Raw genomic sequence first — 14,553 nt, 5'->3', positions numbered from 1 at the left:
AATAGATGGCTAAATCTGAATCAGCAAACAAGCAGATCTTCAATATCAGAATAGGAATGTGTATGTATAAGAAAAAATATTTAGGACAAGGAGTGAAGAGACAGACTTTTCAGGAAAGTTGACAGATTTTTCACTTCCTCCCCACAGTCCATTAGAATGGAGAGTAAACTAACTTAAGGCATAAAACCAGAGAAAAAGAGAATTAGACAGGAAACAAAGGAACAAAATTTTGCAAGTTGAAGAGTTGATGGATGTGAGTTAACCAACCTAGATTTGAGAAAATGGATTCCTGAACTTGTAATGAGAAAAGCTGAGAAGCAACCCTTGGAAAAGACCCCAAATGCCTAAGAATTGGCAGTACTTCTGAAAGTGGGTGTGAAAGTGGAGACAAAAACAGAAGAATTGGCTGAAAGTCTACCTAAGGAGCATTCTAAGCCTCATATCCCCTCCCTGCCTCAGTTCAGTTGGATGGATGCTACACCTACTTCCAACCCAGCAGAAGTCTGGAATTTTATTCTCTGGAGAGGTCTCTGAAATGCAAGATAGCAGAGCTGAGACAGGGCTATCTTCTAAAGGTAAGGCAATTAAAGGACAATTTACAAAAGAGTTGAGAACCCTTCTGAGCCCACCTCTCCTTTCCAGGCAGAAGGTCAACTGAAAACCCAGTCCAAAAGGGAATCCCTAAAGATACCGACACCCAGAGTTACAAGACAAAACTGCCCAGCCAAACCACCATACATTGAAGCCCACAATTAATGCTTAACCATGATTTCAGGGCTTCTCACCAGTATTTTAGTTAAAATATGAGCACGACAGTATCATCAGATAACTGAGAAAAGCACCTAACATGAAAGACCACCCAAAACAAACAAAATGAGGAGAAAAAACAATCTGGAAAAAACAAAGGTTATATAGGAAGAAAAAACTTTGAAAATACATTAATAGTCTCAGAGAGATAAGGGACAGTATCACATTCACGAAAATAGAACAGAAGTTCTTGGATTTTAATGAAAAGCAGAAATTAAAGACTCAATAGAAGGTTTAGGAAATAAAGTTGAGGAAAATTCCCAAAAAGTTCAGAAAAAAAAATTGATAGGAGGGAAAAGATGATAAAAGTAGAAAACCCAGTGAAAACAAAAAGCATTCCAGAAACAGAAAATATCATTGAAGAAAATGTCCTACATCTAAAGCAAAGGAGTTTCTAGGCTAAGAATACCCTCTGAGTTCCCCACACAACACAACTAGGCACTTCACCATCAAATCTCAGAATACTAAAGACAAAGATCTCACAAGTTTCCAGAGAGGAATAACAAATCACATCACTTCCAGGCAGGAAGGAGAAAAAGCAACAAGGGACACTAGAAACAATGGAGCAATACCTTCAAAATTCTACATGAGAATTATTGTAACCTAGAATTCTATACCTTGCCAATCAATTCTGAAGGTAGAATGAAAGCATTTTTTGATAAATAAGCTCTCAAAAATTTATCTCCCATGTATTCTTTTGTTTGTTTGTTTTTGAGACGATGTCTCACTCTGTCACCAGGCTGGAGTGCAGTGGCCCAATCTCAGCTCACTGGAACCTCTGCCTCCCGGGTTCAAGTAATTCTCCTGCCTCAGGCTCCCGAGTAGATGGGACTACAGGTGCGTGCCACCACGCCCAGCTAATTTTTGTATTTTTAGTAGAGACGGGATTTCACCATGGTGGCCAGGGTGGTCTCGATCTCTTGACCTCATGATTCGCCCACCTCGGCCTCCCAAAGTGCTGGGACTGCAGGCATAAGCCACTGCGCCCAGTCATATTTTTTCTTTTTTATTAAGAAGCTACTTAACTATATATTTCACTAAAATAACATAATGAATTTTTTAAAAGAAGACAACAAGAGATGGAGTAAAAAGGAGATCTAACTCAAGAGAAATGGGGAAACCAGCTCCAGAATTAATGGTGAAAGAATCCCAGTATGACAGCCACGCATAAAAAACAGCATATCCCAGAGTTCTAGGATAATGAAAAAGAAAGAATGCCCGACAACTACTGATTTCAAGAAAAGCAAAACATTATATAAAAAGGAAAAGTAATCATGCATTATCATAAGATACAGCTATAAGCAGCATTCAGATAGTAAAAATAAAGACTAACATACCTAACAAAAATTATTATATATTATAACTACATTAGAAGGACAGGAGGATGGGAAATGTTCCTCTGTGGAGTGCAGAGACAGAGGAGAGTTTAAGGTTAAAATAAAGTGAAATCCTCATCTTCCATAGCAGGGTATCAATAGACAATCATAAAATCCAAAAATCAATCGTGAAAAAATATTCTACCTTGAAATATGGAAGCAAATTTCAAAAGAATCAGATTTTTAAAAGTTAAAAGAAGTCTCCTCTATGAGCAGTTAATGTTGAGGAGACAGGAATGCACAATGAACAGTTATTTTCATAACGAGTTTTACAGTTATTTGACTTCTTAAACTATGTGCATGTATAACTGTGATAATTTTTTAAACATTTTAATTACTGGAACAAAAAAGAAAGAAAATAAATTTCCTATTACAATTTCAACAAAAGGGGAAAAAAGATCTCACGAGAGTAAGTTCCACTAATTCCAGACTGTGTCAAACATCTCTGAAGTTCTTCAGCATCCAGTTCACCATCCTGTTTAAAAATAATTATGACCTAATTTAATGTGCAATTGTATAAAAGCATATTAAAATGTTAATTGACTGTTTTAGGCCAATCAAGACATATGCATTCTTTGAAACATTACTCTATAATTAACTACAAAATACTAGAAGTAATTACTGACAACAAAGGCATATTACAAAATATCATACAACATAAATAATTTCTTCTACTTCTGAATTATAGCACAATTACCCTGTTCTATAATGGTTCAAGATAATCTCATAAGAGTTGTTCTACTTCTATTTTAAACAGTTAGAAAAATGCCTAAAATATGTTCAGAAAAGTCTTGAAAACATCCCCACTCATGCTGTTTTGGGAAGAGATTATTTATAAATAATACTGAAGCTTTAACTGGAAGGGGAATATATATTTTCCCCCGCCATTACCCCTAGCAAAATTCTAGAGTCCCCCTGTATCTTGCAGCTATTCTTCTGATTACTGCCCAAACATATCTTGCCTGAACTTATTACAGAAAATAAAGTTTTAAAATGCAAACAAGAAATCACAATGGAAATGAAATAGGTTGAATATTCTCATTATGATTCAGTACCTCATCCTGTTTTTGACAAAAATAAGTAATTCCTTTGGAACCATCACATACATTGGCACAAATGCAAAACGTCAGCTATGATGAAGGATCAAGGAGGCAAATTCAAAACATACTCTTCATAAGAGATCCAAGAAACAACAAAACAAAAAACTTTTCTAAATTACTTCTAAGAAATATTATTAGCACTCATATTCTAATGGATTTTTGGCAAAAGAACCCCTTACAAAACTGCAGTTGTTCCAATAGAAATTACAAAATACTAAGCAGCATTCTTCTTAATGGACCACATGTATGGCATTACCTAGTCAAGAGTATCTAAGTGCTCCTTTCTCTGTCACATGTATTTTCTAGGAATCTTGCTTACTAAATTTGAAATTCTGTAGTTAGAAACTTATACCTTTAAAAATTAGCCATATTTTTAGATCAGGGGACAGGTTAGAAAATTTTTCCTCAAATTAAAAGACGGCAGAAGGCCTTTTTGGCACAGGAGCAAGCTATGCAGATATCTGAAGGAAGAGTGTTCTATGCTCCTGCTGTTCTATACAGCAGCCATTAGCTATAGGCTCCATTGAGCACTTGAAATGTGGCTATTTTGAATTACAATGTTCTGTGCGTATAAAATACACACTAGATTTCATATATTTAGTAAAAAAAAAAATGTAAAATATAATTGATAATTTGTATGTTGATTAAATGTTGAAATGTTAGGATTTTTATATAATGGGCTAAATAAAGCATTAAAATTAATTTCACATTTCTTTTTACTTTTTGAAATAATGCTGTGAGACATTAAAACTAAGTGCTTTGCATTTGTGGCTCATCTTATATTTACTTTGAGCAGTGCTGTTCTCGGCAAACAGCACAAGTACAAACTCTTGGTGTTGCAATCATCTTCACCTGTTCACCTCTAGCACATCTTTCCCTACATTCTTATCATTTTCTACTTGTCTGTATCTCCCTGGCTACATAGAGATTGTCTGAGTCAGTGTCTCAGTTTCCTTCATCTTTGTATTCCCAGGCTGTAGCAGAGTATCTAGTACAAAGAAGGTTAGTTGGTAGAATGAAAACAACTACCTCTGGTTCTTCACTAAACTGCTGGCATTTCTGACTGTTTGTGACCATGTTCATTTACTACTTCAAAAGGTTAAAAATATTGGAATTTCTCACTCAAATGTGGATTACATTTAAAAATCTGTACAATGAATGGAACTCTGCTTTACATGTGCTCTTTACAGAATTTTTAAAGTTAGAAAAACAACCGTAACAGCTTTGCTAGAAGTTATTCATTGCCATCAGAAAGCATTCTTCTAGTATACCACTTCAGAGATGTTATGAAAATATGTTATCTTAATGACTAACTCACAAATAAGCAATGTCTTCCTAAACTACAAGGATAAAATCCAAGGGATACTTTTGGATTTCTTTACCTACAGTTGAAGCTGATAATCAGGCTAACTATATAAACCCTTAACTGAATTAGGTAGCATTAGTGGTAGAAAGCTGAATGTCCTAATTAAATTACAAGAGTATCAGGTAGATAATTAATAAAAATCAATTGCCTTTAGTTAGGCAGCAAGATTTTAAAATAATATCCAACTTTGAGTCCTATTTGTTCAGTTACTCAATTTGAGTCTCTGCTTACTTATCTATAATGCAAAGGTACATGTGTCATGCCCACATCACAGTTGCTATGTGGAAAAGTAGAAGCAGTGTGTGCATACAAAAGTTAAAGTTGTTGGTATTACTGTGATGCACGTGTGTGTATGTATGAAAACAGAAACCAGAATTTCCCCGAATTAATCAATGATTTAATCCTTACTGTTTAGAATACTTAATCCTATAAATAAGAACACTGTGGAAACCTTTAATTGGATGTTTTTCATAGAGCATCATTATGAGGCCCATCAAAAAAGGATATGGCTGTAGATGTGAGTTCGGTAGTTGGGTTCTAGGAGCAGTATACATAAGTCAGATATTGCACCTGATCAGTCAAAGCTAGGTAGAACTCAACATATGAAAAAATACAGTCTAAATATTTAGACTAAAAATTGAAAATATTTTAGTCTAAATATTTAGACTGTATTTAGACTAAAATATTTAGACTAAAAAACTAAAAATTGAAAATGGGATAGTTAATGCATCCATTTAAAGCATTTATCAAATGTTTATATATTCCTGATATCTATCTGTCAAGTAGGGAAAATACGACCAGAACCCTGTCTTCATGGAGTTTATTTATTCAAAAGCACAAGACTGGGAAATTTAAGGAAAGGATCAAATAGTTCAAACATAGCAAATTTATTGCCAACAATTAAAATGCTGAAATAGTTCAGAAGTCAAAAAAAGTCTCCAAATATATGTCCAGTTCATATACTTTAAGTTGTAATTTTATATGATGAATATATTACATAGTCAAACAGAGATAACAGAATTATTCTCAGTATAATACTTATTCCCAGTATAATCCTTTAAAATGACAATGGTATAATGAGTAGAATAGTTAGGGTACCATTTAGGTGCAAACAGCAGAAAATATTATTGAAGATGCTTAAACCAATAGGGGTTTATTGTTTCATACAACAGGTTTGAGGCTAGGCAGAACAGGACTGTATGGCAACTTAGACTTGTCATCAATCTCTACATTTTTCCACATTCCCTATCTATAGGTCTTTATCTCAAGCCTGTTGTCTCAGGGTCACAAGATGGCTGCTGCACCTCCATACCTCAAGTCCCATTTCCAGGTAGGAAGAATGAAGGGGCAAAAACAGCCACACCCAAGGCTGCTCCCAGTAAGGCTTTTTTCATTTGGGGTAAAAAGATTTTCCAAAGATACTGCACCTACGTGTCAATGGTCAGTCCTACAGCACATGGCCTCCTTTAGTAGGTACAAAGGTATCTGGGATGGTGAGTATTATAGTCCCCTAGCCTCTAATACATAATAAAAGGTAAAGGGTTAGCCTTTTACCTTTTACATTTACCATAAAAAATAAAATGGTAAATGAAATTGGGGTAGCCAAAACAGAATGTCTGCCATCTCTATTAATTCTATGTATACTGTCTATTCCTAGAAAAGCATATTAGACCTAGTGAACACTCAACGGAATGAATAAAATGTTATTAAAGTTCTATAAAATTCTACCTACATCAATAAATCTTTGTTGACCATTATAAAAGAAAAGAGGTAAGGCCTGCAGCTAAGACTCAAGAGTGAATTTGTTTCTGCCCATTAGTCTGGTATTGGCACCTCCATTCTGCCAGTTTCTTTACCTTTTCCTAATCTGTTTTATCATTGAGCCTCTCCCACAACCATCCACAATTTACAAATCTCCTCTTTGATACATTGCCCCAACTCCCTCAAGATGATTTTCATGTAGATCTCTTTTTCCAAATCCTCTCTGGTCCCCAGTTTCCATGCACCAATCCACTGTATTCCATAAACACAGAAAAGCTTTCAATTTCCCCCACAAATTGTTAAACAAGTAAATGAAACATATCAAGAAAAAAAAACGCACATCTTAAAAAGATGTTCCCAAATGTTTCATTAACACACACAACTATTTTAGTTCATGACTATTCTAAGAAGTTTTGTAGACAAAAACGCAAATATAGCAGGTGCTGCAATACATACTAAAGCAGCAAAAAAAAAAAAAAAAGACAAGCTCATTTATTTCAACAATAGGAGATAAACACCAATACAACTTCTTTTCAATAATATATCTGGAATTCATGCTACTATATGGTATGGGCTGAGGATTTACATTTACTTTTAGATAAATTGTTAATTATTTCAGGATAGTTACTTCAGGAATCATTCTTTCCCCACTGATACGAAATGCTACCTTTACCACATACTGAATTCACAGGTAAGCTTCTGGGCTTTTCAGTATTATATGTTTGTTTTTACATTAGGACCACACTATCACAATTATTAATAATTATAATACATTTATATATTATAATTTAATATTTATTCTCAATAACATAGTATACAAGACAGACTTTAGAATCATTGCAGCAAGTGCCAAAAAGAAAAAAGAAAAATAAACCTTTTGGAATTTGACTCAAATAATACTATATTATTTATTAATTAATTTGAAGACATTGGCATCTAATAATACTGTATTCCTTCCGATCTTGAATATTTACTCAATACTTCTGTCAAATACAACTAATAACTGATACAAAGGGGTATAATACATATCCTCTTTGCTTAATTTTCCTTGAAATTTCACATGAAAAATATACATAAAATTACTTAGAAAAGAATAAGCTGTGGTATAGCATTACAGTTATGTAGGAGTAAAAGAAAAGCTTCCCGTGACAAAAGTATTCACATTATCATCAGTAACAATTCACCTACAGAATTCATGTACTTGAACTGGCAGTTTCACACTTCCCTATTGATCACAATAAAGTCAATCTTTTAAATAATCGCTCAAATTTACTGGAAACAAATAACATCCTAATACCATACCTCATCATAACATACTATCTCCTTTAATTTTTATTTAATAAATCCCAACATGATTATTTTGATAATCTGGAAATTTTACTAGCCATATAAAATCAAAATTACTATAAATGAAAAAACTTTACCTGTGAAAAAATGTAATTTCTCAACTTGAATAAATTTATGACACGCTGAAGTGATTTCCAATCATATTGTTTGACATACTTAGGTTTTAACTGAGATTTTTTTTTAATGGGAGTGAGGCCCAAGTTAGAAATATTGTTCCTTATAATTTTTTAAAATACTTCCTACTTTCCTCAAATTTCCAATACTCATTTTTGCATGCTATAAAAGAATGTGCAGGCTAAACCTACTTAGCTTTGTGTTATCTATCACTCAGGAAGAGTCTGATGCTCCTAAATGTCAAACAGAGTGAAGGAAATAAAAAGATTTACGTGATAGAAAAATGATAACTCATAAGAAGATATAATATCTAAGTTTTGGTGGAGTGTTTAGTGACTAGTAAGAGAAGCCCCTTGTAGAAGAATTTCAGTAAGGCAAGCATACTAAGTAAGAAAGAATCAGATTTCCCCACTATGAAAAAAAAATGTTTCCTCTTTTAGTCAAATGAACAATGTATCAAGCATCACAATAACAGACTTTTAAAATGAAATAATTAGGACTATGCTCATCTCTGATCTCAGGAAAAAAATTAGTCTAGATAAGTTTAAAATATAAATTTTATATACATTTAAAATGATACTCTAAGTAAAATAGCTGACATTTCTCTTAAACAATAATTTTCAAAGACATATTTATGCAATAAATTTAGCATCTCACCTGTCCAGCAACAGCACTGAAGTAAGTATACACGGAGTCACCAGCTGAGGAATAAGCGTCTGAAAATGCTGGGAACCCACAGTATTCATCGAGGAGTACGGCTGGACCTGTTTCTGGCACTGGCTCTCCCATCTGTATTCCTGGCACCTGAATGCTAAAATTTCCAAACTATAAGAGTGAAACAGGAGAAGGTTAGTAATATGAATATTACCTATTATCTATAAAAGTTGGATCAAAAGAAATTATTAGAAGCCCATCAAAAAGTAAACACAGTTACCAAAGCTTCTAATCCTATCACAAAAACTTTAACTACAAAATGTCAGATGTCCTACATTAAGACATAATTCAATTCGTTAACATATATTACCCAGCATTAAAAGAAGTGTAAAAGAAAAAAGAAAGCTGCTAGCCTCTAAGAACTTAATCTAACAGAGGAACATGTACAATTTTTAAAAATGTTTACCAACATTACTGAAGTAAACAAAAAGTAAAACAATGCAAGATTTTACCTAAAGTAAAACTAAGAAGTAACCCTCAAGACACATACTTAGAAGAATATATGTGTAAATACAATGAAACTTTGTTAAGTGTCAACATTTACAATATATTGGGTATTGTATTCTTTACAACTATTTAAACTTAAAATAAAAACTTTATATGTCAATATAAAATATGGGAAAAGGGTATATAGTTTTTCAAAAATCTTTTAAGGGGCAGGAAGCAAAATGTTTAAAGAAACTGCAGTGGTTGTGGTAGAATCCTGAGGGATGAGAGAGAATTCCATATGCTAGCCTCTCACTTGTTTCTTTCCAGCCTATTGTGACTTATTACAGTTTATATATGTGGTATTCTCTGCTGTTATAGATCATGTGATCTAGTTTTAACTAAAGCCCTCACAAAATGGCAATGGTAAAGATTAAAAACATGCACAGAAACATGAAAGGCTTGGACATGAAAATATTGTCTAAGCCTTTCCTTACCCACATTATGTAGTAATAATGACAATTATCAATTTTGACTCATTTGAAACTATCAAGAGGACAACTTGAAATATGAATTTATGTAAACCGTGTTTAGGGATGAACCTTGCTGGACAGGGACCCCAGTTCTCCTCCACATGGGCCCTTTCACATGGCTCTTCCACTTCTTCACAGCATGGCAGTCAGGTTCTAAGAGAGAGAAACAGAAGCTGCCAGTCCTCTTACAATAATAAGTCTGGAACCGCCATGGTGCCTTTTCTACTGTATTCTACCAGATGAAGGTGAAACAGGCCCAACCCAGATTGAAGGAAGTGGAGAAATAGTCTGTGCTTTTCGATAAGGGGAGCGGTAAAGAATTTGTAACCATCATTAATCTGACCACCAGGTTCTCAAATTATGAGATTGGGGAAAGTTAATGCTGCAAATTGGGAAGGCAAAACAGATTAAAAGTGATTTCTAAAGACAGATTCTTCATCTTTGAATTCATTTTGTATGCTATTTCTTGTGTGAAAATCTATTCTGTGTAAGTTTCCTGTGCTTAAAATGTATTTTTATTATTGAAAACACTGAAGCTTGTATAATACATGTACAAATAAAAACATGTAACAAAGTTTTAGATTGTTTCATTTCCTGTGACCAAAATGAGAAACAAAAAACGTCCTTTATATTGAGTTATAATTTTTATTCATATACAATTAGTAAAAAAAAAAAAGAAAACAACACAATTTTTATAAACAATACTTAAAAGAAGAAAGTAAAAATCTATTGGAAATGCATCTCCTACAGAGATAAATCATACACTTAATTAGATAAAAGTATACTATCAAAACAATTAGGTCTAGCAGCTGACATTTTATATTTTGTTAAAAGAATATAAGAAACATTAATAAGGTGTGGGTTTCCTTTATTTAACATGATTTATAAACGTCTCAACTATCTTATTAATATTCTCCTAGTAAAGAAATCATGTAAGTTTTATCCCAAAATGTTATCCAATGTATCTTAAAATATTTCAATTACATTTTTTTAAATCAGCGTCTGTAATCTATATTGCTTCAGCTATTGAGGGTACTTCTCTTTCCAGCGATTAATAATGAGCATGAGAACAGCTGAAAAGAGATGTTTATTTTAAATTCATGGAAAAGGGTATTTAAATGTTCAAAACATATACAGACGTTCTCTTTATCGTGTCGTGGAACTCTCCATCGAATTCAAGTACTCTGACAAAAGTGGGTAAGGAAGCACCAAATTATTTGAATGAAAATGTACTACTCTTGCCACCTCACTCTGACATACATATATGAATTAGGAGCATACCAAGAGGAGTAAATATATCACACTTCTAACAGATAGCTTCAACCAAATGAAAATACGTCTACGCTAGGGACGTTTTTAAAGACCCACAGGTTTATGCTATCTTGACTAATCTTTAAGGGACTTTCCTTTCCTTAGGCACTTTAAACTTCCTTCCTAAATTTAAGGACTGAGGAGGAGTATGCATTACAAAGCGGAAGGTGCCACAGGGAATAGAGGCAAGTCTTAAGGAAAGCAAATCAATTTTAGAAGCAAGTATGTGTGGAAGTTGAGGACCTGGAAATTCATATCCTAAAACAAGAACAAGAACAACAACCACCACCATGAACTCCCAGGGGTAGGAGTAACTCTTTTGAAGACCACAACCATAGCCCAAAGTCAAGTCCTATGTTAAAATCAGTAAAACACAGTTTCTCTGTTTAGGCAAAAAACAAACAGAAATAAAAATAGAAAATATATTCTACCCACACCGCAATGGATCAAGCTAATGTTAACTCTGTTAACACAGCGTGCTCAACCCACTTTGCAGATCACTGACATCAATACTAAAGATTTGGGTTCCTTTCTGAAAAGAAGGGGCTAGCCACCAGGACTCTACGATTATAACTTGCAACTCCCAAAGGTGATATAGGCTAAAAGTTATAAGAAAGAGTAACTTCCCCCCGCCTGGGGGCGAGGAGGTTGGGGGGAGTCTAGAACAGATTGCCCTTCGTATAACAGTAAAGATTAGGAGTTATTTACCGTACACCTTAATTTATTCATAAGGAACTTAGAGAACAAGAAGTGGTCAGGAAATTCAGAAACAGGATCTCTAGCAACACTGAGTGGGGGGCGGGGGAGGGATGTACCACAAAAGATTACTGGAACAAGAAGAGGGTGGCTTGTTCCTCCATTCCAGGAAATAAATTTCCAAACACACATCACTCCCTCGGCTCCACACCTGCGGCTCCAAGTCAGCACAGGCTCAATGCTCGCTGCGGCCCTGGCTCCCAACACCCCCGGAGTCCCGCGCCGCCGAGTACCAGGCGCGGACGCAGGGAGCAGCAGCCAAGTGCGGACCCGGCACGCTGGCACCGCCCTCAAGGGGGCGCCACACCCCGCGAGGGAGAGGGACACGGCCCAGCGGCTGGGACTCACCCCGCCTCCGTATCCCGGGTAGGCCATGACGAGCGAAGCAAGCGTCACCCTCGAGTCGAGTCCGCAGTGCTGGGAGAACAGCACAGATGCAGGTGCAGGGAGGCGAAGCTGCAGGTGAGGCTAAAAGACTCACCGTACAGTACACACCTCCGAACCCGCCCCCTTCCGCCGTCCAGCCCCGGCCTGCCCGGTTCCGATTGGCTGAGTCCCACACTTTGGAGCCAACTCTCCTGCAGTCCGCCCCTTCCCGCAGCCTAGCCCCACCCATCTCTGCCCTGATTGGCTACACCCCGTCGGGAGCCCACCAGTCCCTGCTCGGCTCTTACTTGGTAGCTCAGGTTCTCGCGCGCTCTCCTTCTAAATCCCGAAGAAGCCTTTTCTCCTGCAACTTCCCACCCTCTCTGGAAAGGTCTTCCACAAGCCTTCAACTCCTCAAGTTACTTTTGTTTCTAGAAACCCCAAACCGGCAAGTCTGTGACTTATTTTAACCTACTCCTCCACGCTTTTGAGCTGGACTTCAAAGACCCATCTGTGAATTTCAAAATTTGCAGTTACATTTACTTTTGTATAGTGTTGACGTCACATCAAAACTTTGCAACCAGGACCACACCTGTAATCCAAGAGGAGCGCTTCTGCGCCAAAACCCACTTGAGGCCACATTGGACGAACAGGTTATTGATTCTGTTCGGTAGATAAATGGGTACCTGAATTGTGAGATTTGGCAAATAAACAGGATATCTAGTTAAATTTGATTTCCAAATAAATTTTTTTTAGTGTAAGTATGTCCCAAATATTGCACAGGACATGAACATATACTAAAAATTTATTTACTGTTTATACACTGATAATGTAGACGGTGTCTGTATATAATCTGACTCAGCCTTTGGGCAAACTCTTGTTCAATGTTCAATTATTTTGGCTTATTAAGTAATACCAATGGACAAGTCTGATTTATCTCTGGAACTCAAATGAATTTTGTAGCTCTGAGTTTAAAAGGACAGGGCAGCTGTAGCTTTGGCTTATGAACAAATAGACCAAATGATATTATTTTGAGTTATCTCTGAAGAACAAGAGAAGGGCTAACATGTTTCTTAAAAATAAGGCTATCAAAAAAATGTTAACTATTCACAAAAGAAATCAGTCTTGCGGAGCTGAGTATCTGTTGTTCAGCTATGCTACAGAAGAGGATGTTGGACCTTGTGAAACAATTCTCAGAGGAAATGGCAGAGAGAAAGGAAGATTGCTGATGTAGAAGCTACTCTTGGGAAAGTGTCTGTAAGTTCCTTCAATGCTGTAAGAAATACTTAAGCCACTAAGGTTAAATTATTGGCATAAATAAATAGAGGGGAAAGGTAAAACCTATGTGATAAGAGCGAAAAATGCATGACTTATGAAGGTATCAAGTGATAAAGCACTAGAAAGAACAAACCATTGCAAAATTGTATTCCAACTGATTACATATTCAAAGAACTGCTTAGAAAGGATTGAGTGTTTACATTTATAATGTTAGGCTAATTCTGTGGTCAAAATTTTTGTTCATCTTGTTTTCATCAAAATAGCCTTATTGATGCAACTGCATTTGTGTAGTTGGGAGTTAAGTCCCCATGGGTTTCTTGCCTTTCTGCACATTTAATTTCAAAGAAAGTATTTCCTGCCAGGGTAAAGTTTGGGTACATTTGCTAGCAGCCTTCTTAGGACTTTCCTAAGCTTGGAGTTCTTCTTCCAGTTGGATAACAAACGTAATGCATGTGCAGCACCCATCTGGCAGCTCCTCTTCGCCCTGTGGGACTTCAGAATGAGGGGAATCTATGGAAGTATGAAGCTCATGCTGTCTGTTGTGCTTTGAGTAATAAAGTTCTTTGTCTCTGACTCAGGAATCTCACACATTCTGCCAATTTCTATGCAATTGTGGCACTCTACTTGTTTGCTTATAACTAGAGTAAAATATCAGATCCTTCATAGTTCCTGCCAACATATATCTTAACTTAGAGAAAGGGCTACCAAAGAAAGTTCCTACCATGAAGATGCAGAGGAGGACTTTGAAAAACACAGCATCTCCCTCCCTAAAACTGGTGTTTCAAATTATAAATATCCTAGTATAAAAATTCAAATAAGGCCATAGAGTTTTTTAAAAATAATAGTAATGTTAATTTGCCTCCATGAGTCAAGTTAATATTGTATGAACAATAGCATTTTATGAAAATGTCATGTTTATTTAAAAAGTTCGCTTTTTAAATATTTTCTTTTAATAAAATCCTTCTTTATTTTATAAAAATGGTTATAGAGTGAATATGACGTACCAGGCATTGTGTGTTGTGAAGTATTCTTTCTCAAAACAACTCCATCAGGTGTTATTATTCCCATTTTATAAATGTGAAAAGTCAGGTGGAGAATTGTATTTCACTACCCACAACTGCAGTTGCATAATGACTAGCAAATCTGAGAGTTTGGCTGCAGAATGTGGTTTCTTAAACATTGTATGTCCCCTTTTCTCTCCATCCCCAACCATAGTGCTGTAGTTCAGAATATAATAAAATTATTTACACCATAAAAGAAAAAAGCCTTGAAAAGTTTTTAAATGGCAGTAGAAAATG

General features: G+C 35.6%; 1 protein-coding gene across 4 annotated transcripts in view; it reads right to left on the bottom strand.

Annotated features, from left to right (window-relative positions):
* GCA (grancalcin) overlaps positions 1-14,553 on the bottom strand; it is a 44,506-nt gene that overhangs the window by 7,642 nt on the left and 22,311 nt on the right. Inside the window, exons 1-4 of one of the 4 annotated variants that reach the window (XM_077956373.1) lie at positions 11,960-12,104; positions 9,614-9,697; positions 8,529-8,696; positions 2,589-2,658 (exon numbers count right to left, since the gene is read on the bottom strand). In XM_077956373.1, coding sequence (XP_077812499.1) covers positions 2,589-2,658; positions 8,529-8,660 — 202 coding nt within the window. In that variant the 5' untranslated portion in view covers positions 8,661-8,696; positions 9,614-9,697; positions 11,960-12,104. 4 annotated transcript variants of the gene reach the window in all.

This window comes from Macaca mulatta, chromosome 12, assembly GCF_049350105.2.
Source record: "Macaca mulatta isolate MMU2019108-1 chromosome 12, T2T-MMU8v2.0, whole genome shotgun sequence".
Lineage (NCBI taxonomy): Eukaryota > Metazoa > Chordata > Mammalia > Primates > Cercopithecidae > Macaca > Macaca mulatta.
This window is presented reverse-complemented; position numbering and strand designations above follow the sequence as displayed.